This window comes from Mytilus californianus, unplaced genomic scaffold (genome assembly GCF_021869535.1).
Source record: "Mytilus californianus isolate M0D057914Y unplaced genomic scaffold, xbMytCali1.0.p SCAF_7, whole genome shotgun sequence".
Taxonomy (NCBI): Eukaryota; Metazoa; Mollusca; class Bivalvia; order Mytilida; family Mytilidae; genus Mytilus; species Mytilus californianus.
The window spans coordinates 76,433,830-76,461,617 of record NW_026262723.1 but is presented as its reverse complement, the minus strand read 5'-3'; the positions used below and the strand labels follow the sequence as shown (position 1 = coordinate 76,461,617).

The window sequence follows — 27,788 nt, the reverse complement described above, 5'->3', positions numbered from 1 at the left end:
GCGTTTTGTTTATATAAAACTTACCAATGATGTACAAATCAAAATACTTATAGTAGTTAGAAGGTCAAACCAATTGGAAAATAGGAAATCATCGAGAATTAAACGTTCAAAAGAGTTGTACCAAAATTTGCTACGACCATCTATGCTATTTATGCCCGGAGTAGATAACCAGTAGTGTTTCAAATAATTTTTTTACCATTAAGTGTCATAAAGTATCGCTATGATGTTCTTCATAGCACACATAGTGTTTAAAGTTTTATTTACTTTCAGAATTCAAAAATCGCACTCTTTATTAGCTCACTTGTTTTCATAACGATAGGATCTGGAGGTATAAAATCTAACATTGGACCATTAGGAGCTCAACAAGTAGAATGTTTGGGTACACTTGGTGTACAATCGTTCTTTAACTGGCAAGTACATCATTTGAATAATATTGATATTTCTTAATGAAGAAAAAATACATTTTATCAATGCGATGTTGTATATAATGCAGATAATTAAGTTATTTAATTTTAAATAAATATTATTTCTCATCCGCACGCAGTATTGTGCAATAAATTTAGTTCTTATTCTTGTGATATGCAGTAAAACTTTCGAAGAATCATGATGACTAATGCTGTTATACTGAGACTTTTCTTCCTTATAATTAAAATTGTTAAAAATCGAACATAAAGTCAGAGTTTACATAGTTAAAGCCTTGCATTTAAGAAGTTAAGCTACAAAATTATCAATAAAACTTCTTTAACAACACATATTCATTTTTATTTAGGTTTTTTTGGTTTATTAACTTTGGTGCAGTAATAGCTCATGTAGCAGTGGCATATCTTCAACAGAACTTAGGACGTTTTGATTACGGTTACCTCATACCATTGGTTGTGATGATAATAGGACAGATAATATTTTGGATCAGTAAGAATAGATACAGAACAGCTCTGGAAGATGGTATTTAATTCTTTAAAAACATATTTTATTATGTATATGCATTGTAAAAGTGTCCAGTTAAATTCTTGACATTTTAAAATTGTATTATTACAATTGGTTAGTTAAGTAACAGTTAAGGGAAGTAGTGGTCTAAAAATCAGTAATGTGTTACCCTGAAAGCCAGTGAAAGGCTCATCAATTAAAGATGAGATTATATCATGCTATATTTGTAATAATTGTTCTTCATTTGACCTTTTGTTTTATAAAAAGTAAAAAAAAAAAAATATATGTTAACGCTAGTGTTCTGATCCCACTTTGAAGTCATTCATTTGTGTCAATATCAAGAAAAAAATCAAAATATGAAGGAAATCTCGGTTGTTTCAATAATTCCGATATATGAGATTTAAGCACATACTGGAATGTGGGTTATTTAGGACATAATCAATATATACGAGAGTGAAACAAAAAAATGAACAATATGCTTTTTTTACTTTGAGAACGTTTTGTAAATAAACTCATCATAGATACCAGGATTAACGTTGTATGCCAGACACGCGTTTCGTCTACAAAAAGACTCACCAGTGATGCTCGAATCAAAAAGGTTGGAAAGACCAAATAAAGTATGAAGTTGGAAAGGCCAAATAAAGTATGAAGTTGGAAAGCATTGAGGACCCAAAATTCCGAAACTTTTTGCAAAATGCAGCTACGGTAATCTATTCCTCGGGTACAATATCCTTAGTATTTTGAAAAATTGAAAGTTTTGTAAAAAGTTAATTTATACTTATGAACATATCAATGATAATTCAGAACACAGAACTATGGATTCTGCTTCTAATGAATACAAAAACAAGTCGGCAAGTAGGGTTGTAGGATTAGTACCAACTGTTTGGTTTTTTTAAATATCAAACCACCATATAAAACAAATATGTTGTCGATCAAAAAGTCCAGTTAGAATGTTAACAACATTAGATTTCTCACGACCTAAATGTATATTAATTTTCATTTTTGTAGAATAAAAACCAATGTTTAAATGAAAAGATGACGAATATATTTGAATTGAGCATGAAAGAAAAGTAGTGTAGAGCGTAGAAAAAAGTTTTGATATTATTTATGATTTAACGATTTTTATTAAAGTTTTGCAATAGATCTTTAGAAATTTTGAGAAACAACACCTGAATTCCCGTCTTTATCTCCGTTGATATTAACATAAAAATGATGATGAAAATCTCCCGTCTGGATACCTTAACTTTACAAAAATCCTTATAAAACACGATATAAGACGATCGTCAAGATTTTCGACTAATACATATTACTAAAGTTCTTAACACCATTCTTTCTACAGTAAACGAGGGTATTTAGAAATATTATCACGAGGTATATTCAACAAGCGGTGTCAATCAGATGTGGATTCTTAAAAATTCTAACAAGCTACTGCAAAATCTTCAATCCCAATCTCTAACATTTTGCATTAATATCAAAACTTTTTATTTTTCTACGCTTTACCCTTCCATTCCCCATATGCCTCGGTGGTCGAGTGATCTAAGTAGTCAAACTACTGTATCACTAGCCTGTCAACACTGAGGTTGTGATTTTGAATCCTGCACATGGCAGGTGCTCTCGACTCCAATCTTAATTGACTTGGATTGTCAGTTTTCCTACCGAAGGTCTGTGGTTCTCTCCGGGCACTCCGGCTTCCCTCAACAATAAAAACAGACCACCGGAAAATAGCACAAAAGTGCTGAAAGTGGCGTTGAACTCCAATCAATCTATCAATTTATTCCCCATGCTCATTTGAAAGATCGAATACATCGTCTAATTAAAGAGAGCTTTTTATATACAAATGGGGTTCGTAGATACAAATTTCTTGTTAAAGGTCATGAAAAATCTAAATTTGTGAAGAACTGCACTGATTCTAAAAAACAAATACACCGATGACGATATGCTGGCCTTTTTTTTTATCGACAACATATTTGTTGAATTCGGTCGATTTATTTTTTTAACATGCAGTCGGTTATTAAATGGGTTCTAACTGTGCAGCCCTACTGGACGACTTGTTTGTGTACTCATATGAAGCACAATTTATAAAAAACCTAATAAAAGAAAAACAATCATTATGCAAAGTTCTTTATTTTCACTTGCAAATATATTGACGATGTCCTGTCCTCTATAACCTACACTTCATATAGCCAAGTGAATTTAAGATAAAGAATACTTTCAAAACTAGAAGGTCTGCTTCATATCGTGATATTTTCTTCGAAATTGATACAGATGGACGACTTTAAACTAGAATCTACGACAAAAGTGATGATTTCAACATTCCAATCGTCAATTTCCCATTTGTAAGCAGAAACATACCCTCTGTCCGAACGTATGGCGTTTACATATCTCAATTGATACGTTACGCTCGTGCATGTTAACACTATTCGGACTTCATTTGGAAGGGTGTGCTCCTTACACAAAAATTCGTAAGGGTTCCGCGAAACCCAGTGTCTCGCCTACTTTTTCTGTTAATCGCAGGCTCAACAAAAATGAGGAAGTAAATCAATAAAAATATTCCTCTTGATACTATCTTTTGATTGTAAGAAGCTTCTGTCCAAGTTTGGTAAAAATCCAGGATAGTTTATGAATCTAATAAATGTTTAAAAACTTTAACTGCAGACTGAATGTAATGTTAACTGGAAGAAAACAAAATTTCCTTCTAGATACTAGCATTTGATCATAAACAAGCTTCTGTTAAAATTTGGTACAAATCCAAAATAGTATATTAAGAAAGTTATTAAAATTTTAAAAACTTTAACCACAGAGTGAATGTGTTGTTTCCTGACAGGAAATCTAAGTCCATTTAAAAGTAAAATACGGAAAAAATGGATTTATTATTTTACAAAATTTCCTTCTAGATACTAGCTTTTGATCATAAACAAGCTTCTGTCCAAGTTTGGTACAAATCCAAAATAGTATAAGAAAGTTATTAAAATTTTCAAAACTTTAACCACAGAGTGAATGTGTTGTTTCCTGGCAGAAAATCTAAGTCCATTTGAAAGTAAAATACGCAAAAAATGGATTTATTATTTTAGAAAATTTCCTTCTAGATACTATCTTATGATCATAAACAAGCTTCTGTCCAAGTTTGGTAGAAACCCAGGATAATTTAAGAAAGTTATTAAAATTTTAAAAACTTTAACCACAGAGTGAATGTAATATTTCCCGGCAGAAAAACTAAGTCCATTTATAAGTAAAATACGGAAAAAATGGAATTTTATTTTTACAAAATTTACTTCTGGATACTATCTTATGATCATAAACAAGTTTCTGTCCAAGTTTGGTAGAAATCCAGGATAGTTTAAGAAAGTTATTAAAATTTCAAAAACTTTAACCACAGAGTGAATATTTGTGGACGCCGCCGACGACAACGACGACGACGACGACGACGCCGACGGAATGTAGGATCGCTATGTCTCGCTTTTTCGACTAAAGTCGAAGGCTCGACAAAAACTGCTTCAATGGAGTTACGAGGAAGAACGACTGACATCGACACAACATATATTTACGTTCACCGTTACGAATTGTGTGTGTCTCAACTCACTAAAGACATGTTTTCAGTCTTAGATATTTATTTACCAGAATATTCGTCTGTTTACAGCTTGTGACCTATTCCTGGTTGTGAATGCATGAATAGCGAGAGACGTTTGTCCTGTCGGCGCATTCGATCTCGCTCCCTTTGGCGTTTATCCCCTTAGTTTGTGTTTGTTACCCAAATTGGTCTCCTTAATTGATTTATTATATTTGAACATCAATAAAAAAGTATTACAAAACATAATTCCAACGCAAATTCATAAAGAGGAAGTCCATAAAAACTAACAAAATCAAACGCTATCAATCAACGGAACAAGTGAAAAACAACTGCCATATTCCTGACTTGGTACAGGCATTTTCCGAGGAAAATGATGGATTGAGCCTGGTTTTATAGATAGCTAAACCTTCCACTTGTATGACTGCTGTTGGTAGTCCCGTTATATTGACAAAATTTGGTTACCTAAACAGACATAATAGGTCAATGTGACAATAATTTGGATCCAGCAGCCAAAACTGTGTAAACAAACATCACAGACAAACAACACAACTGACTAGAAAAATCAAACAAACATACAAACTAATCTCACAAAAACTACTGTGTCGCTTATTTATACCGATGGTTCAGTATAATACAAAATTAACTCTTAATAGATCCCATGATTAAAATTTTATTCACCAGACGCGCGTTTCGAGTTCAAAAGACTGATCTGTGACGCTCGAATAAAAAAGGTAAAGGAAGCCAAATAAAGTACGAAGTTGAAGAGCTTTGAGGACCCAAATTTCCGAAATGTTTAACCAAATACAGCAACGGTAATCTATTCCTTATATATACTAATAAAAAAAAAGGTTAAGCAACACAACTTTTGAATAAAATTGCCCGTTTATAAATTTTAAAATTATAAAGAAACTAAGGTTTCAACTCCCTCAGGCAAAGTTGACCTTTGATGGATTTGGCTATTTGTTTTAGGTATTTTTGTCATATAGCTCTTCAACTGTTTCGGTACTTATATATCTCTCGGATTACAAATGTTTGGCTTTGAGCGTTCCTGATGAAGGTAAATCCAGAAAAGCGCTTCGGACGCATGAAATTATTAAACGTGTTGTTTTCAATTTTTTGACTTAAAATAAATTGACCTAATTCTTGATTTATCTCTAAAGTTTGCGTTTTCTTAATCTTCGATCATTTGTGTATTTAAACGAATTACAAATACGTTTGTCAATTTTGCAAACTTTGAGAGAAGTGGTTAAAATTAAAAAAATCAAACTTATAACAATGTTTTGCACAAGGTCGAGTTTAAAATAGAAATTACATATGAACAGAAGCTAACATTTCGTCATTCACCTCAAAAGCTAACCAAACCTTTAAACAGACTTATTCAGAAGGGATATAGTTATGATACTGTTGTCAGGTCATTAAAGATGGCATATTTTGAAATTAATATTGATTCACACATAGGGTCTTTGCATCGGAAATAACACAATTGTTCTAAAACCAGTTGTTGGCATGATACGAGTTATGTTCTTCTCATATATGTTATAATGATATGATACTAAACCCCTAACGGGAGTGATTGTGCTTGATTTTCATATGATGAAGACATACTATTTCAATCAGTTTAATTGAGGTCTGGAGCTGGCATGTCAATAACTGCTAGTATCCTTTGTTAATTTATGTATCATTGTCATTTTGCTTAGTTTCTTCTGTTACCTATTCTGACATCGGACTCGGACTTCTTTTAAACTGTGTTTTACGGTGCGTATTCCCGTGTGTTTGTTTATTCTACATTGGCTAGAGGTATAGGGGAGGGTTCAGATCTTACAAAACATGTTTAACCCCGTCGCATTTTTGCGCCTGTCCCAAGTCAGGAGCCTCTGGCCTTTGTTAGTCTTGTATTTTTTTTTTAATTTTAGTTCATTTATATGTTTTGGAGTTTAGTGTCACGTCCATTTTCACTGAACTAGTACACATTTTTCTTTAGGGGCCAGCTGAAGCCCGCATTCTCGCTGTGTTGAAGACCAAATGGTGGCCATGGGCTGTTTTCTGCTTTTTGGTCGGGTTGTTGTCTCTTTGACACATTCCCCATTTCCATTCTCAATATAATTTCCAGCGCCAATAGAATGAAAAAAAATGGGAGGGGAACCTTTTTTACCCCCTCAAATTTATATCATATTTTTTAAGATATCTTCTTAATTAATTCAACATCCTTTAAAACGTGAATGCTGTTAATTTCAGATCATTTTGAGCATTTTCTAGAAAAAATATGAGCCCTCAAAATTTGACCCCAATTAATCTCAATGGAAGTGTTGCTAAACTTTTTTTAGTAGCATATGTGAAGGCCATTTGTACTGTAAAACGAAAAGTAGTAACCTCTAGACGAGCAAGCATTATATCGTTCTTTATATGTTTTTTTGTGTGGAGTTTTTGTATCATGTATACAGAAGTGAGATTTTTGTTAATATCAAAGGATAGAAGAACAGATATATGATTATCCAAAGTCTCTTCTTTCGTGAATGATGTATATAGATATAAGAAGATGTGGTATGAGTGCCAAAGAGACAACTCTCCATCCAAGTCAAAATTTATACTGAAAGTAAACCATTATAGGTCACAGTACGGTCTTCAACACGGAGCCTTGGCTCACACCAAACAGTAAGCTATAAAGGGCCCCAAAAATTACAAGTGTAAAACCATTCAAACGGGAAAACCAACGGTCTAATCTATATAAAAAACGAGAAACGAGAAACACTTATGAACCACATCAACAAACGGCAACTACTGAACATCAGATTCCTGACTTAGGACAGGTCCAAATAAATGCAGCGGGTTGTGTATAAGTGGGATAGCCAGATTTACTTTGAATTCATAACTCTTTTATTTCCGAATCAAGTATATTTTTTTCTTGCATTAAACGACAATATTGTCTGAGGCTTTGTCTGCTGGAAGAACGCCATATTTTTGTTGAGAAGAAAGGATAAAGAATGTTTACTGTATAAGCTTCTCGCGATTACTGCACCATTACCTTGAAATATCAAGTCAACATATTCCTTCATTTCAAGCGACCTTCAAATAAATTAATGTTATTGATGTCATAAGGTCTTTTCTTTCAAACAATCAAGTTGTTGCCCGTTTTTCAGTTTGGACTAATTTGAATGTAGACGACCAAAACTATCGTGAAAAAATGAGTGTTACATAAAAATGATATTTCATCAGAAAAAAAATCCCCGAAAAGATGGGATCAAAATGAAATATGTTCACAATAAAAAAATGAAAAAAGTGTTTTGTATCTAAGCCTAACCAGCTTAGAGGGCTTTTATGGATGTTCTCAAAAATTACAATAATGTTAGATCATGGAATTTTTAATCTATAAAATTTCTGAAATGTTAAAGCTTTGAAAAATTTCCTCATAAACAATCAATTTCCAATTTTATTTTCATTTCAGGAAGTCCTTTCAAAGAAATAGTTTGTCTTTGTTGGGCAAGTGGATGCAAGGGCTTTGATCAAGCTGAGAGAAGGAATCAAGAGGGAAAGTACACCAAAGAGTCTGTGAACCGTGTTCGCGCTTTTTGTAAAATTTTACCAGTGTTTGGACTTGTTATTGTATACTTTGGAACCTATGCACAGGTATTTTAAGTCTTCATTATTAATTTGCAGATTTTTTTTATTGATTAACACTACTTATACATGAAGACACACCTTGAACCAACTCACCCTCCCTAAAAAACAGAATCAAAGATATTCATGTTTAATCATTTCAGTTAAACTAGTCTGAAAAAAAAAATTGTGTCATTTGGTCTCTTGTGGAGAGTTGTGTCATTGGCGATCATACAACATTATCTTATTTTTATATTTTTATTCCTGCCACATTCTGTATGTGCCATTCCCAAGTCAGGAGTCTGTAATTCAGTGGTTGTCGTTTGTTGCTGTATATCATACTTCGTTTATTGCTTTGTACATGAATCACGACGTCAGTTTTGTCGTTTGAATTGTTTAACCTTTGTCATGGCGTGGCCTTTTATAACTTACTATGCGGTATGAGTTTTGCTGATTGTTGAAGGCCATACGGTGACCACTTATAGTTGTAAACTTCTATGTCAGTTGGTCTCCGTTGAAGAGTTGTCTCATTGTCAATCATACCACATCCACCTATGAAGAAAGCCATGAATTTTCATGTATGCCCATTTTGTGGACTGTCCCTCATTTTTTATCTTATCTTCGGCATTTTATTATTTGATTTTAGACAGTTTTGGTCGTTTTCTTATTGTCTCTAAGTTCTACTATAATAGTCTTTCCGAAACGTATTAGACTAAATTTTTTTTATGACGGTTTATTTTAAGAATCGCTTTGAAAACAGTCTGTATGTCTATAAATTTATTTCCTAACACGCTGGATTGATTCAACTCGTGCACTGTATATTTTGATGTACATTTTTAAATCTTTTTTTCATTAGCAATGAGCATAAGAATACAGTAACAGTATCCAGAGGATGTCTACAGTATCAATTGTTTGGCACAATCTTTGATTTATAACATAAATTTTGGTAAATATCCGAAATTAAGCTGAGATGATTTCTCAATGTGTTAATCAGACATAATGGAAAAAAACGTTCTAAACACATTATATTTTCAAAAGGTAAGACAATTATCAGGCGAGTAATAAAATGGAGGTGTCAAACAATTTTTAACCGAAATCATTTACTATAATGGTAACGTTTTTCAATGATTTGTGACTGTTGTAGTTGTTTTCACATATGAACATTGCATTTGTTTGCACCTGTCCTAAGTCAGGAATCTGATGTTCAGTAGTTGTCGTTTGTTGATGTGGTTCATAAGTGTTTCTCGTTTCTCGTTTTTTTATATAGATTAGACCGTTGGTTTTCCCGTTTGAAAGGTTTTACACTAGTATTTTTTGGGGCCCTTTATATCTTGCTGTTCGGTGTTAGCCAAGGCTCCGTGTTGGAGACCGTACTGTGACCTATAATGGTTTACTTTTATAAATTTTGACTTGGATGGAGAGTTGTCTCATTGGCACTCATACCACATCTTCTTATATCTATTTGAATTTACAATAAAAAGCTTGTTTCTTAAAAAATTCTTGAAAAAAGTAACTTGAGCAGACAAAATGATCCTTAGGTTCATCATGGCAAACAATTGCACTTTTTTCTTTCTGTTGTGATTTTCTGTTACCTTCATAATCTAAATACATTTTTCTGCCTGTAGTTTAGTAAGGAGGACTTGAGTGGTTTATGATTGTTGCTGTATATCATATTTGCTTTTCGTTAATTCTTTCGAACGTAAATTAGGCCGTTAGTATTTTCATTTGAATTGTTTTTAAATTATCATTTTTGGGCCTTTTATAGCTTATTATGCGGTATGGGTTTTACTCATTGTTGAAGGCCGTACGGTGACCTGTAATAGTTACTCACTTTTACGTCATTTGGTCTGTGGTGCAGAGTTGTCACATTGGCAATCATACCACATTATCTTATTTTCATATTGATTGCATTTTTTTAAAGCGCACAAAAGCCACATTTTTGCAAAGTATATCTGGGAAAGTTTTTAATAATGATCTTCAATATTACAGACAAGTTCAACGTTTTTTCTACAAAGTGAAAGACTGGATATCAGTATATGGTCGAAAAAAGTTCCTTTTGCAGTCCTTGAAAGTTTTGACAACATTGCCATTTTAATATTGATACCTTTCATGGAAATATTTATATATCCTCTACTGGGAAGGATAAATCGACCACCATCACGTCTACAGAGAATGGGTAATAACTTTATTCCTTAATACTTAATTATTTTAAAGGAAACATCATGTGTTTTGGTGAGAAAACATATATACATACAATATTGTCTTTTCTCAGTGTTAAGATTGATTTTGCTTTTGATTAATTAAAACATAACTTACTAGTAATATGTATTGCTAAACATTTATGAAAATATTATGGTCCTAAATCATGTCGATTTTATTTAGTTATATTTTTGACATTGCACAGCGTCACTGATGGATGTGTACTAATTGATTCTTAAGTCTAGGAGATCATGATTTGTTTATCAAGAATTAGTTAGAACTAATTTTCAGTATCTGTGAGTACTCTTGGATCGGTAATTTATGCCTTTTGTCTTTGTGTGACTTTATAAAACGTCACCAATGTCTGAGAAGAAAGTTGATGAACCAGGGTTATGTCAAAGAACGTCTCGTCCTTTTTCTAAAAAAAGTTCACCGGAAGATACCAAGACCTTGTTGATAAATATTCTGTATCAACTTCATAAATAGTACATGATGGTCTTGAAGTATAGATTCTAGGTACTGACGTTGTGTATCATCTTAATTACGTGTTATAGTGTTATTTTATTTGTCATTGTAAATTATTAAACTTTACTGTTTAGTCCATTTTTGGTAATATCCTTTTGGCGTGGCTCTGTACTTATACATCCTGCCATTGTGTTATTGTGCTATGGTCATTTTTTTGTATTTTTGTCTTTCATTTTTGCTTATGTGCTTTGTCTATATGCCATTTTATTTTTCTTTGTTGACATATTTGTTTGTTTTATAGTGATTAAGATTATAACACAATGTTGACTGCTGTATCCCTATGTTTGACACTTCTACCTATTATGTCTGTTTTTTTTTGTTCGCACATTGTTGTCAAGATAATGGAATTTTATGCGACTGTCATACAAATTAGAGGTTTAGCTCGGCGTTTTGCATTTGCGCCGATCTGCATTTCATTTGCGCCGATTTTTTCTTTCACTTGCTCCCATTTTTTCTTTCATTTGCGCCGGTTTGTGTACAGGTAAATATATACAGGTGAATGTTATTTTTTTATTTATCATTGTAAACCTCTTCCGTTAGCTCATTGTATATATGTTATAATTTGTTCATTGTAATGATTCTGGACTGTTATTCGTCAATCCTCTTAGTTTTCAATGGGTGCAGCTGCCCAGAAATGAGGTGCATAACGTGAAGTTGAGCATAATTATAATTATATAAGTACTTAGTACGTAGTCTAACAATGCATGACATTTGTCATCAGAAGGAGCGTTAGACATTATGTCAAAAATGAAGCAGTCTTCGATTTCATCTGGGGGAAGGAATCGTAGCCGGAAAAATTGCGATAGCCATTTACCAGTGTCACTTGATTTGTCTTTATACTCTGTGCTTAGCGTAACACCAGTTCTGAGCCAGATGAAAACGACAAAAATCTACTTGCAGGGGACAGCAGTTATATACATGTTTTAATTGACCATTCATAACATATGTACAACTGGCGAACGGAAAAGGTTTATAATGATGAATAAAAATAACATTCACCTGTACAAAATCGGGGCAAATGAAAAAATCAAATTGGCGCAAATGAAAGATCGAAAATTTTAAAAATCGGCGCAATTGTCATACCCGTTTAGCTACATGTAGCTATAAAACCAGGTTTAGTCCACCATTTTCTACATAAGAAAATGCCTGTACCAAGTCAAGAATATGACAGTTGTTTTCCTTAATTTTGATGTGTTTGAGCTTTTGATTGTACCATTGACAAGGGACTTTTCGTTTTGAATTTTCCTTGGAGTTCGGTATATTTGTTATTTTCATTTTTAGTTGTTTGTTGTGTTGATTGTTACACTTTGTTTTTATTTTGTGCTGTTACACCACTGTCACAGGTTAGGGGGAGGTTTGATCGCTTACATATATGTTAAACCCCGCCTCTTTCGATATGTTACTGTCCGAAGTCAAGAGCGCATAATTTAGTGGTAGTCGTTGGTTGTTGTCTGTCATATTTGATTTTATTTTATAAATCTGGCCGTTTGTTTTTTCTTTTGACTTTATCACATTTTGTTATGCCGAGGACTTTTAGATCTGACTATACCGAATGGTTTTTGCTCAAAGTTGAAGGCCGTACCTAAGGTGACAGATTTTTACCAATGTTTAAATCTGCTTAAATTGTTAAATCCGCTTCATTTGGACTATGTTTGATAATTGGCTCATTGGCAGTCATATCACATCTCTTATCTTGTATTTCCTATCATGATTACCTTGATAGAGGGTTGCTGCTCACAGGGAAGCTATATAACCAAGAGTTCCAAGTGGTGAAGTTGAAATCATCCCTTCGTAAATTACGGACTCCATCAAGAGTTGGTCGATCGTTATGGAATATCCGTTTCACAGATGATAGCGGATATGTTCCTAATGTCGTAACTACAATCCAGTCCCCTTTTCCCGAATGTGACCTACCGAATTAGACTTGTTACCGGGTGTGTACTAACATTAGCTACACGACGGGTGCCACATGTGGAACAGGATCTCCTTATACTCTTCCGGAGCACCTGAGATGACCCCCAGATTTTGGTGGGGTTCGTGGTGCTTAGTCTTTAGTTTTCTATGTTGTGTTTTGTGTGCTGTTGTTTGTCTGTTTGTCTTTTTCTTTTTTTGGCCATGGCGTTGTGAGTTGATTTCGACTTGTAAGTTTGAATGTCCCTCTGGTATCTTTCGCCCCTCTTTTATTGCATATGCTTTGAGTATTTTTTTACAGGTCGTAATGAGTTTTTCATAAACAATATAAATCTTATATTGTATTTGTATAATTCAAAATCAGTCAAAATGAAACCTCCAATTATTGATGATTTTTTTCCTAATTTTTGATAGAACGCTAGAAGCCAAACGGTAGGGCATTATTTGGTAAGATAAGGATATAGTAATTTTTTCAGTTGACCTTTTTATCTAGCTTTTGTATGTTCCGTTTAGATAATGGGTATTTGACCGTACAAATGTTTTGCATTTATGAATTTTCACCTGGCATAAAAAAGTACCATAAAAAAGTACAAATGTATGGCAAATTTCCCGTGAATTTTTTCACCCGAGGCAATTCCATGACGTCTTTCAATCTTAACTTATACTCACATATATGTTTTTTGAGGTTTATGTAACACTATGGTTTATTTTTAACATGTGACCAAATGATTGATTGCCTTTAGATGGCTCAAAACTGAAATATTGGTAGATGTACAAAATTAAAAAGAACGACATTCTTAACCTTAAGCAAATGTCTATTAAAAGTAAAAACAACGTCAACAAAGCATGTTAAATTTACGATATTTCATCAAAACTGTCTTCGGTATAATGAACAACCCTAGAAAACATTTTAATTTTAGAGTCAAAATCTATAATCCTTATACTCTTTAAAGCTCAAATTCTTGTAAAAGTTAACAACTTTTGGATTTTGACCATCACAAAAGTTTCATGCGTCCAAAATGCTTTTCTGAATTTAACTTTATCAGGAACGTTTAAAGCTTAAAACTTTTGAAAACCAAGGATGCATAAGAAACGAAACAGTTGAAAAATTGTATGACGAAAAAGGGCTAAAAATAATAGCCAAATCCATATACTGTCAACTTTGCCTGATAGAGCTCATATCTAAATAATTAATTGATATTGTTTACATTATCGGTATATGTAATAAATGAGCTATTAATTATGGTAAAAAAATCCTGTGACCATTATCTAGTCCTACATAATGATGGTGAGGGTTTTTTACGTTCATTAGACAACGACCCACAATATATAAGTTGGGTATAATTTTGCGTTTCTATTTTGTATACATTTTTTGCTCGGTAAAGCCAACGAGTACTCAATTAGTAATTCTTTACAGAGTTGACATCCCTTAGCTAGTTTGTAATAATGTGGAAATTAAAAGAGTTGGGAAGCAGTGAATTCCAAACTGTGTAAATTCTAGCGAAATAAAAATAAAAGATTACCTTCTTTGTGTAATGTTCCAGAATGGAACAAATTATCATGCTTCGTTCTCTACCTTCACATTTTTTTAGGTTGTGCCTCTACCTTTTGTAATGAATTATAACATGTTCATCACTGTTTTAGTGTGTCCAATAAAATGTACGAAATATTTGTTCATGCAGAAGGTTACCTATTTTCACTCATTATATAATAAATGCACTATTTAGATGGAATTATAGTGAATAACCTACATGTACTACTTTCAGGTCTAGGAATGATATTTGCAGTTTTGTCGGTAGTTGCAGCAGGTGTTCTAGAAATATATAGAAAAGAAGATCTTTCGGTCAATCAAACAATAGTAGGCAACTACTACAATGCGTCGTCAGTATCCATATTTGCTCAAATACCACAGTTTACGTTGATAGGCACAAGTGAAGTATTCACAAGTGTATCAGGTAATAGCGATATTTTGACATTTACGGATACAAAGAATTTAAAACTTTTATTGTATGAAAGTGAACAATCACCAATATTAAAAAAAAATGACTGAATAATGTTCAAATAGTTGTGCTTTCATACTTTCACAAAAACGTAATACAAAGAGTCTAGCAGAATAAATGTTTTAAGCTTCACGTGGACCCTTTGTGTAAAATGGTTGCGTTTTACCTCAAAATTTACTCTGAGTACAGACAAACTTGTGCATCTGGAAAAGTTTTAAGGCATACCATGCTCTAGGTAAATAAAACTCAAATGCATTTTATGTTTTAGAAAATTACATACTTAACTGGATTTTGCTGTGTACTTTTAACGTCCTTGTAGAAGATGATAAAATTAACAACCAGTTGAGTTTCACTTGATAAGTCTACTCAGTGACACAGTTTAAATCTCCAATTATTGTCAGGTATCTATTGTCCCTCTATTGTCTGTGTCAATCAATATAGTTCATTTCAATTTTTACCTGTGGGGAAGTTCTCAAACCTCTTTCCCAAATTTGTTTATTTTTGCACCTATTGTAGGAACGAAAAAAAGTGCACTGCAGCATCCAGTTAAGTTTTTAATTTTTTTCTAAAACATAAAATGCATTTGAATTTTATTTATCTAGGGCATGTTATGCCTTAATTTTGTTTCAGATACACAGGTTTTTGTGTAATTTTGAGGTGAAAACAGCCATTTTAGCCAAAGGGTCCACATGAACCTTAATTACACATCTTTTACTACGACAAGGATATCAATAATGACACGCCTGGTTCTAGAAACTGTTTTAAATCTTTCATGCCAGGTTGGTTATTTTCCAATATTTAGAGATTATGAAAGGGATCGTACATTCTTCTAAATTTCAAAAGTAACTGGAAGAGAACGTCATGAAAAAAACCTGTTAAAAAATTGGAATATTTCTTTTTCTTCAAAAAGATGGTTCTGGTTGATTATCATACTAAACATTTCGGAAGTAAGTTTAGGCAAAATCGTTGCTTCCGGAATATGAATTAGCTGACAAAACAGCCAACAGTGTTTTCGCTGTTTGACGTTAGAACTTATTGAGATTTTCAGAACCTGAAACTTTTTATAACACAAAGAGTTATCACAGTCAAAACTGAGACAACACATCCTAAGACGTACATACTATCATTAAAGATATGGTCGCAGACAAGCATGTTTCGACAATAACTGATCTGAAAACTGCCCCGTAACTACCACAAGTTGTACTGATTTTTAGCTTCCGTTATTACACAATAAATCTGATAAATTTCGTTTTAATCAAATAAAACATTCAACTAAAAATTTTCTATTCTTCTGAGTAGTGCTTTAACAACGGTTAAGGCACTTGCAATGAAACAAAGCTTAATTAAAAACAATTATAAACCTATTTTTGGATTTTTTAAAAGTCTCGAATAAGTCACTTGTCATGCAGGTAAATTTGTCTTCGTTGACAGCTATTATTCATTTAGACTATACTGGATCACCAAATTGTAGATATCTTATTAGTTGTAAATTTTCCTCTTGAATTCTTTCGAAAAACCTGGATATTACTTTAACTTGTAGTCTTTACAAATCCTATTTGAATAATAAAACTGACAATATACACTTATTGGACATACAATAATTGAAAAAAGTATACCAGTTTGAGCATGATAGTTTTTAGCTATAGGTTTATTAGACATGTTAGATAAATGTTTACAGTTGACAAATGAGAGTTGACAGTCTACAGTTGAGACATTTAAATAAGGAATCATCTCAAAAGTATTAATTTGATTATTGATTAACTCGGCACACCAATGGCTTTTCTAACATTGCTTCTAATAATTATAAAAAAAATATGAGTGCAGGCTAATCCACCTTTAATAAAATGATTATTGTAGGGTGGTTGATAAATTTGTTGCATAACATCAAACGACAAATATATCATAAAGATGGGTTTGATGATTTATTGAAATTTTGCATACAATCGATTGATTAGCTTGGTTTGTTTTCTTGATTGAATGATGTATTGAGTGACAGTTTTATTACATATAGAGACGGATATTTCATATTGATTTATTCATTGATATATTCTTACTGTGACGTTCAACGACAAATATTTAACGCAAATTCTTTACTCACTGAATGATAGATGCAAAGGGCAGGTCGGGTTCGGTTTCCTAGGAACAAGCGGAACTAAAACGTAGGGCCTAGACCCCTATACATTACACGTTTTCGAATCATTGCAACATTTTTATTTGTATTTAAGTCAGGTTATTTCTAGCTTGTTGAAAATACAGGATTTAACACCCCTCTTCTTCTTCCGTTTCGAGAAATATATCCTTATATTTTCCAATATAATTTCAATAAGAACATGCATAGATTATCCACTCCAAAAAACTCTCATTTAATCTTCCTTAATGAATATCCTTTTTATTCTAGGGATTATCGGAATTTATGTTTTGAGTATTTGTTGTATATGTATTTTGTTTCCATTGTACTTAAAATCGGACTTGGATCTCAACTTTTGATTTATTTTTTTCACATATCTATGTGAATCTGAAAATTCACTGGTATGTTCTTTTTTGCTTTTAGCCCGTGTATTAAATCGATGAAGTGGTTCCCATCCTGTCTTTTATGTAGCAGGGGTTGGGGCATTTTATACAGAATGAACGTTAAATACTCGTCACTGGACGTCAAACAAACAATCAATCAATGAATTACTCAATATGAAATATGCGTCTCTTTACGTTATGGAAACTGTCAATCAATAAATCATTACATCAATAAAACATCCAATCAAACAACTAACCATTACACCTACCGACCAAATAATCCACCGATATGAAGAATTTGTCACTTGATATTAACAAACAGTTTATCAACCAATAAGCCAAGCTATCAACCAAAAGGTATATTTAATTTTCAAAATATGGAATTATTTTCATTTCCAATTGTTTGCAAAACATCTATTGGCTAAAACAATTTTTTTTATTTATTAGTAACAATGTTATAAAAGGTATTCATGTACCATGTAATTCAATAATGAAGTTCATACTTTTGAAATGACCCCTTATCTAAATGTCTCAACTCTAGACTCGACTGTCCATTGTCGATTTTAGTTCGTGTAGGACTCGAAAGTGCGATGGTCACGCTAAAGTGCGATGGTCTCGCTAAAGTTCGATGGTGTCTCACGCTAAAGTGCGATGGCTGTTTGTTTGCTAAAGTACGATGGTATATCACGCTAAACGGCGATGGCCCAATAGGGTAAGGTTCGAGGGCTTTTAAACGATTAAGTACATGGATGTTAAAAAATAGTCTTTTTACAAAAGCTAGTATGCTTAGGTATAGCATAAGTGATATGATTTATAATTTACCGATAGGCTTAAGTGATTGTGTCTAAATTAGAAGATCGACCACGTAATAATTGCTAAAAAGTTAATCTATCTGTCACAAAATACTACATTTCCTGTAAAATGATTTTTTAACAATTCGGGCATATTAGATATTTGGATAATTGGTGTACCTTGCCGTTCATACAGTCTATCACTAATATGAACACCTCTCTTACAGTCGTCATTGTAAATTACAAATACAAAATGCGTTCATTGTCACTGAAATGCGAGAGAAAGGCGATGTTCGCCGAGCATTCTCCTTTTTCGTAGAGTAAAACAATTTATAATTTAATCTTGAAAACATGTACCTTTATTTTACTGACGTTACTTTTAAATAAAATCGACAATATTTTAAACTGAACCGTAAACAATGATTTAAGGTGGTACCCAACACCTTGACTAATATTAATTTGGCTCGTTTAATTTTCATAAAATTTTGACAAAATGTTTACTTTGACCCTTTGACAAAAATATAAAAATTTCAAAAAATTTGAACCAACCACTTTATCAGAAAAATTTCATTGGTTATATAGCAGTTTGACAAACACTAATTTTGATCATTGAGAAGCTTAATATTTCCTTAACAATACAACGTAATTAAAACGTTTAGCTGATTTTTACAGAGTTATCTCCCTGTAGTGTTAGGTACCACCTTAAATGCATCCGTTCGCGTCCAATAGAAGCAGGATACATTTTTGGTTTTGTATAAACAACTGTTAACGTCATAATCCAACTAATACTTTCGCGGACCATCGGACTTAAGCGTATGGAGCCATCGCATTTTAGCGCAGACCATCACATTTTAGCGTGACCATCGTACTTTAGCGTCCCCATCGCACTTTAGAGTCCTACAGTAATCATTTATCTAACATGTCTATTTGGAAGTTAAAGTGTATCGTTTAGTGGTTGGAGTCTCCATTTGGATATACCTGTGTCGTTCTCATCGCTATTTCTTTCCTGTTACGAAGAAAGTGTAATGGCTAAATTTTAAAAAGAAAAGTCACTTGATATTTTCTGCAGTATGCATCTACATTATTCACTTCCTCTTACTATATACAACTCTTGAAATAGTTGTAGTCCTTTTCTACATCCTTGATATTGGAAGTGTTCATTCTAATCTTCTTTCTACCAAAATGTGGCAAATAATTCTTCCTTTCATTTCGTTAATTTTCCTTAGCTTGTCGTGAGTCCATATCCGGGGATTTAGTAAATAATTTGATCTTGATTTAAGTTATTGCGCACATTGTTTGATGTGGCTTATTTCATTATCGTTTTGCTTTTCCTGTGTTTTTTATTTGTTTCTAACATCAGTTGAAGAGAGATTTTTTTCAGATTTGATAGCAGATCTGTGATTATCTATGTTAAATTTATTCATTACTATTAAGAAGCAAGGGAAAAGTGGACTTTCAAAATGAGACTTGTAATTGAAATACTATGCTCTACTAAAATAAAGTTGCTCTGTCTGTCTATACGTCTGTGAAAAACTTAATCTTTGGAGCAGGAATGTATATCTTTGAAGATTACTACCTATCATGACATAAATCATTTTGGTATTTGAACATGTTCAGGGACAAATGCCCACTATCCCCAAAATATCGTGGATTTCCGAATTCTAATTCTAATAGGATTTGATGCATAACTGTTATGTTAAGGTGGCTCGGCCCTTTAACAGTGTGCATATTTTAACGCATGTTACTAACGACGAGCGCCTTGGAAACGGTCGCTTTGAGGGGTTTTCTCAAAAACAGTTTTGACGACATTGGAACGCGGGCGTGTATGAAAGCACCCTTTCTCGATGTCAACAAACCATGCAAAACGTTCTACAAAAGCCACAAAACAGGAAATACGTACGGTCAGGACTACAGAGTGGTTTGTTCATTTTTCACATAAAAAGAACAGAATTATACATGATATATTAAAGCATAACATTGAAAAAAAGAAAATATAAATATTGACTTGTAGTTGTACGACGGTATCTGGTGCGTTCGCTCCAAAAACACATTCTCACTCTACACGTTCGCCCCTTGGATCCGTTCGCACCCTATTTTCATTTAAATACTGGTTGAATATATCAAAAGATGTCTTTTAGATGTATTAGTATCTATATGAAAATATTTTGCCAATGACGCAATGTTTAACCGTAAACAAAGGATAGCGATGTAAACAACTGCATGTCACCTTTCGGCTTTCAAAAACAAGTAAAACCCATATAGTATGCTATAATATAAAGGCATCGGGGTTCATCTGCACGCTATAAATAATAAATAAATAAATAAGCTTTATTTAGAGTCGGCAAAGTATACAAACAGAGTCAACATAAGCTCTAATGAGCTTTTAACCGTTTTATCCGTTTGGCGTATTATAACATTTTGTTACTGTCATAAATCTCTTTTTTACTTGAACTATCTTCATTTCCAAGTATTGGTAGGATCTTATTCCGGAGTATGTGAAATATTTTCCCACTGTAAAATTTTGATAATATATATAGTTACGTATTTTTTATTTGCCAAAAATTTTTGAACATAACAATTCCGGAGTATGTGAAATATTTTAACACTGCAAAATTTTGATAATAGTTAAGTATTTTTTATTTTCCAAAATTTTTTTTTGGACATTACAATTTGGAATCTTTTGAATTCCCTTTTTATAATTCTTGATACACAAACAACATTTTTGTTTTCTCGAAAAATCAACAAAGTTTTATGTAAAGGGGGGAAAGGGGAGGGGCGGTAAGTTATGAGGCTCTACATATGTTATTATCTCAAAACTATTGAGTTTTAAAAAATACGATTTGCTATTTTCTTGCAGCATAACTGAAACAGAAAAGACGACACAACGGCCTAAAACTGTTTGTTAAGATTACTTAATCGCGAGTAATAAACTTTCAGAGTACCCGGTAACCAAATATTTTATCATTAATGACGGATTTAACTGATACAGTCATTAAGGTTTTTGCTTTTCTGTCAGTGTGCGACGTGGGTAGCATGTGCTTGCTGTGCCAACTTTTAGAAAAGGCAAGCATCTTCGGATACGGTATTATCAGTTTTATTCTAAATTAAACAATGTGTTATGCCCCCTCTACTTAACAGCTCGGGCATAAAGTATACTTAATTTCGTCTTTCCGTCTTTCTTTTTAGGAGGGGGCTTCTAAGACAGCATGCTAATCGCTCTCGATAATAGGGACACAAAAAAAGTACACGAATATTTTGTCCTTATGCCTTATCAACAGCAGTATAATTTTCCTATTTATAATTACTGTTTGACAAGTTTATTATAATAATAGCGCAGACGAAATAGGTCAACTATTAAAAAGTTATCTGCCCCTTTCCAAATAGTAACTCTTATGCTCATAATTTCTTGTAGGTATGGAATTTGCATATTCGGAAGCACCAGACATGATGAAAGGAGTTTGCATGGGTTTATATTTAGACACAATAGGAATAGGCACTTATTTTGCATTAATGATCATTGCAGTAGTGAAAAAAATATCTAAAGGTACAGTGTAGTGTTACATATATCACATAATCTGTGAACTTAAACGCAAGTCGTTGTATTAATTCCAAAGAAGCTTTATACTAATGCCTTTCCAAAACTAGTTTACAGATACACAACAATAAAATTAGAAAGATTGAACTTTCAGAAACAAACGAGTTATTTACTTTGCAAGTAACAAAGAAGTTATATCAACCTGGCCATTCTACGTGAGTAATTTCATCACTTTATCGGGAAATCAGATGTCTTTGAAATCAGTAGAATTCAACAGCATTCAATCGTTTTAAAAAATCGATCGAAGAGTCGTTGTCATATTCCCTTTCAGTTACAGTAAGTTTTAGGTTAAATAGATTTGACGGCACTAAACTTTCTGCCTGTATGATAGCTGTAAACATTTCAGAAGTCGTTCATAAACTGGAAAATCACCACTCTTCACATTTCAAAGACAAATAAAATACAAACGTACAAAACAAATATGCAAAAATACAATGCTTTTCAAAAAGTAAGAACAAAAAGAAAGTAGCAATCAAAATTAAAAGTCGAAATAAAGCAGACATCGTCATGGCAAAAACAGAAATAAATAGGATGAAAAAAAAAAACAAATAATCCAATACACAGAAAATAAATGAGCAACACGAACCCTGCATATAACCGAGAGAGAACTCAAGTGCTGGGAAGGGTATGGAGTACTAGTGACACCCGTCTGATTAATCGTGATTGAATGTGATAAATACTCATACGATATTAACCTTTGGTCTCTATTTATTTTCTTTTTTCACTCATTGTTTGATTGTTTTAACAATTTATTACACAACATTTTGTGTTACCTTTAATATGAAATTATCACTGGTGCGTCCGAAGCGCTTTTCTGGAAATACCTTCATCAGGAACGCTAAAAATCAATACATTGAAAGCCATGGATGATATTGTATTAATACACGAGGAGCCAACTTTTCCTGAGGGAGTATGAACCTTAGTTTTTTTTAATAATTTACAAATTTATCAACAGAAATTTTAAGAATTGAATGTTTTGAATTTATAGCACTTTACATTTCTATTTGATGATGTGTTTATTTATTCAGTCATTTGGCAAAACGACTTTGAAATGATAATGAAAATAATGTATACATGGTTTGTGTATTTTTGTATTCCAGATTCGTGGTTTCCAGATAATATCAACGAAGGAAAGGCAGAATACTTATTCTTTCTATTTGCAGTGCTCACTTTTCTCAATTTCATACTGTTTATTTATGTTGCAAAAAGATACAAGTACTCGAGTGAACGAAACAATGACAAGTCTCATGACGAAGGTCATGACCAAGGCGATTGAAAAAAACCAGACAATTTCGTTATTTAAGCATTTAAAACATAGAAATGAATATTATGCCAATGTTATAAAATTAATGAATAATTAATTAATAAAATGTGGGTTCTATGAGAGTTAGGATATGCATTGAGAATTTGTAAGATAAAAAAAATCATATTAGTCGATTCCGTATGAAAAATTCTATTTTGGATATTGTCGATGATTATCAAGTTTAACATTTATGGAGTTTTTGTAATTATTGACCAAAACAACTTTGGAATAACAGTTTAGGGTTTTGTCGAAGCAACAATAGATTTCGAAGTAATATATACATAGTTCAAATAATTATAATCAGGTACAAGTTTCTGGAAAGTCAACCTATTATTTCCATGTTTGTAATGTTTTAGAAAGTTTCTGAATGTAACATTTAAGCGAGAGAAAAAGATGGATTGATTTCCAACGCATTCCTTTTGCCATGCAGCTGTTTTTTTTAAAATGTATTTTCTCTGAAACTGAATCTATCATGTGTACTTTTTGAGGATCTGTCAATATTGTGTCGTATATGTGTTACTAATCAATTAACAAATGCTTTAAGATGGCTAAAAAATCAATATATATATATATATAATTCAAGAGTCTATCCTAAATTGAGGTAAATTGTATGGCTTTCCAAATACCGTTTCGATTCCTTACATCACTGAAGAGACATTAATTGTCGAAATCCGGATATGGTGTACAAAAACCTTTGCCCCTTTTGTTTGCGGTATACCATCTTTTCCGCAAGTTTATTGTTTTCTGTTTAGTATTAAATTTATAATTGAGTTCCATTTATTACATCGGTGATCCGTTTATTTGGCAATCGCCAATGGCAGTCAGCAGGGTTAAAGAACATTTGTTGTTCGACCTGTTAGTCAAATGCGTTTTGTTAAAATATACTTTTTCACTTTTTTGGTCTTTTGGAAAATGTTGTTTGTGCTGTATTTAGACCCCTCTAACAAGAAATTTGTTTTGCATGCACACGTATAAAAATTGCGGTTTTTATCCAACGCAATCATAGGTTTGAACGTTGTTTTCAATTTAGACTTGTTTATATTTTTTCGTTTGGGCTTGTATTATATTTGCCTTCGGGTTTATATGATCCGTTCATCCTATTTTGACTCCTCAAAATTCAAGAGTCAATCCTAAATTGAGGTAAATTGTATGGCTTTCCAAATACCGTTTCGATTCCTAACATCACTGAAGAGACATTAATTGTCGAAATCCGGATATGGTGTTCAAAAACCTTTGCACCTTTTGTTTGCGGTATACCATCTTTTCCGCAAGTTTATTGTTTTCTGTTTAGTATTAAATTTATAATTAAGATCCATTTATTACATCGGTGATCCGTTTATTTGGCAATTGCCAATGGCAGTCAGCAGGGTTAAAGAACATTTGTTGTTCGACCTGTTAGTCAAATGCGTTTTGTTAAAATATACTTTTTCACTTTTTTGGTCTTTTGGAAAATGTTGTTTGTGCTGTATTTAGACCCCTCTAACAAGAAATTTGTTTTGCATGCACACGTATAAAAATTGAGGTTTTTATCCAACGCAATCATAGGTTTGAACGTTGTTTTCAATTTAGACTTGTTTATATTTTTTCGTTTGGGCTTGTATTATATTTGCCTTCGGGTTTATATGATCCGTTCATCCTATTTTGACTCCTCAAAATTCAAGAGTCTATCCTAAATTGAGGTTAATTGTATGGCTTTCCAAATACCGTTTCGATTCCTAACATCACTGAAGAGACATTAATTGTCGAAATCCGGATATGGTGTACAAAAACCTTTGCACCTTTTGTTTGCGGTATACCATCTTTTCCGCAAGTTTATTGTTTTCTGTTTAGTATTAAATTCATAATTAAGATCCATTTATTACATCGGTGATCCGTTTATTTGGCAATCGCCAATGGCAGTCAGCAGGGTTTAAGAACATTTGTTGTTCGACCTGTTAGTCAAATGCGTTTTGTTAAAATATACTTTTTCACTTTTTTGGTCTTTTGGAAAATGTTGTTTGTGCTGTATTTAGACCCCTCTAACAAGAAATTTGTTTTGCATGCACACGTATAAAAATTGCGGTTTTTATCCAACGCAATCATAGGTTTGAACGTTGTTTTCAATTTAGACTTGTATATATATATATATATATATATATATATAAGTCTAGAGATTTGCACAACGATACTAATATAAGATGGTATTATACGAAGATGTTGTTAATAAACCGTGTTGACAAATATTTCGGCTTAACAAATAGCCTTCTTCGGTGTCAATTATTTTAACAATACTGAAGTATTGTTAAAATAATTGACACCGAAGAAGGCTATTTGTTAAGCCGAAATATTTGTCAACACGATTTATTAACAACATCTTCGTATAATACCATCTTATATTAGTATCGTTGTGCAAATCTCAAGACTTATATAATTTTTTTCCTTATCTGCACAGTATCGTCTATTCTAGACGATCCGGTACATAGTAAATTTGCTGGTTGGTCCTTTTTATAGACTTCTATATATATATATATATATATATATATATATATATATATCAAGTTTTTATTATACATCTTGAAATTTAAATAAATGACTGGATATTAAGTACCGATTTAATATAGTTTGTTTGGTATATTCCCGATTGTCTTTCTTTTTTCAACGTCCAGAGGCATGATGATTTGTTTGATCTTGAGTTAATGTGTTGCTATCTCTCGAAGCCCTCATATCATGGAAAATTCTAGGACTTACCTTGTTTTTATAATAATTATTATATAAACACCAGTTATAACCATTATGCAATTATTATAGAATAAAAATCCATTCTTTTGTCAGTTTTGTAATCTGATTATGAACATTATCATGTAATACTGCTTGAGAGTATAGTGGAATTATATAAATTAACAATGTCACGTACATTGCGGAAAACAGTAAGAAATGATCGTTATTGTACATCCAATCTCTTCTTGTTTTGGAAGGTGGAACATCACTAAAAAGTGTTTTAGATTACAAACTATATTTCGTTATTTTTTTTTTTAATTTCCATAGTCAACAGGTAAGGTAATTCTACTACAGAATCCCTAAAGAATCAAAGATAGTTACAGAAATATAGTTTTCTTTTCGGTCAATGTAATGATTGGCCTCGTTTTTTCGAACTTTAATTGGGGAATGGACTTGGGGAGGGAGAGTTTGGTGACAAAATAATGAAAAAAAATGCAAAGCTCTGATTCCTTGTCCAGCTTTGGCTATACTTTTAGTCGTTTAAGGTTTATAAGCTCTTCATGTTTAAATAAGTTTTGGATTTTCAAACATTTTGGCATCGAGCATCATTGAAGAGACATTTATTGTTGAAATGCTAATCTGGTTCAGAAAAATTGGTACCGTTAATGTTATACCGTTTTAACTTGAAGACCTCTCTATGCAATGTGTAAGTTAAAGGGTCGAAATACTGTGCGCCTAAACGGGAAGCACAACTTAAAAAATGCTAATGAATAAAGTTAAAACTAATCCAGACCCTTGGAAAAAAACATGAAACAGAAGACGTAGACGAATTTTATCAGCTTGTTGATACAAACAAAATTTTATGAAAGGCTAATGGGTCTATGACCAATACTTCTACACTTACCTTCAAAGATGCGGATGCTGCAAAACACTTCTCTTTTCTATGAACTGGTAGCCGTTTCATTCCCGAGGGTTTCACAAGCCAAATAAACAGCCCTTCTAAGCTGTCAAAAAACATCATTGATGCGGTCATTTTCTGTAAATTTCTGGTGATCAAATGTTAAAATCATTTGAAGAACTAAGGTTTTTTTTTAATCAGGCATAGGTAGTCTTATTTAGATTTCACACAATTTTTAGAGTTTTCGGATTTCTATGCTCTTCAACATCGTAATTTATTTGACCTCTTAACTGATTTGATACAAGCACAACTAACGGGTCTTAGTAGTACACGAAATGCGCGTTTAGGGTACTCAATTTGAAGCATGGTACCATCTTTGAATTTCTACCCTTATGATACCTGCAAACTATGCCTACTATCACTTTTGCTTGTAAATCACATTATATAAATTGCTTCACTGTTTCATGATCTTTTGGAATTTCAACAAAAGATAAAGAACTGAATCTTCCTTCCCCCTTCTGAATACCCAAATTACATAAGTGTTCGAACGAACGTACAGGTTTTCGTACTGCCATGCTGATACTTATGGACTGACAAAAAATAAATAAACAGAGAATTTGTAAATCATATAATTTAGTTCATCCGCCAAATACGTTGTTTCCTTAAAGGTTGTTAAGCGTCCTCTTTGTCTTTAATGAAAGTTAATCACTATTTAACGTTTAATATCGATATATTGTCAGTTTCCATCACAAATTAATACAATCTTCGAGTATGCTATACATGAAAATCCATGTACTGGGCTAAACGAAACACATTAAAGCATAGTAACAAAAGCTGATAAAATGTAAACAATTTTATTGAAATATACACAATATAAAAGAATAATTAACAAAACTATGTGCGCATATATGTTTTTAAATATAAAACAAATCTAAATTTTACCAGCCCTTCTTGAATATAAAAGGCAATTATGGAAGAACATAATGCAAAAATGCAACAAAATATGTTTAAAAATATTAGCATTTTAAAACTGTGATATGTTTCCGTACAGCGAATATGTTTAGACTAGCAACTACAAAATGACAAATTGTTAACCCTATAAAAAGTACTGACAAAAGATCAGTGCTTATAAAAAAACACCATTTTCATATTTTGTACCTTGATGTTTTATTGCGTCTGTATTTTTCCTTTTGCAGATTCATAAAATAACAGGAAAATTCCCACAGTAACTGTTACAGATTTGATATCAAAATAACGCATAAAAGGTTAAAA

At 32.5% G+C, this 27,788-nt stretch overlaps 1 protein-coding gene across 1 annotated transcript in view; it reads left to right on the top strand.

The window, feature by feature from the left end:
• The window catches only part of LOC127709210 (uncharacterized), a 33,047-nt gene extending 10,038 nt beyond the window's left edge, over positions 1 to 23,009 (top strand). The window contains exons 4-10 of the mRNA XM_052214611.1: positions 271 to 410; positions 770 to 942; positions 7,935 to 8,116; positions 10,076 to 10,262; positions 14,488 to 14,676; positions 21,436 to 21,567; positions 22,719 to 23,009. Coding sequence (XP_052070571.1) covers positions 271 to 410; positions 770 to 942; positions 7,935 to 8,116; positions 10,076 to 10,262; positions 14,488 to 14,676; positions 21,436 to 21,567; positions 22,719 to 22,894 — 1,179 coding nt within the window. The 3' untranslated portion in view covers positions 22,895 to 23,009. The remainder of the gene's footprint in view (positions 1 to 270; positions 411 to 769; positions 943 to 7,934; positions 8,117 to 10,075; positions 10,263 to 14,487; positions 14,677 to 21,435; positions 21,568 to 22,718) is intronic.
• Positions 23,010 to 27,788: the final 4,779 nt, after the last annotated feature.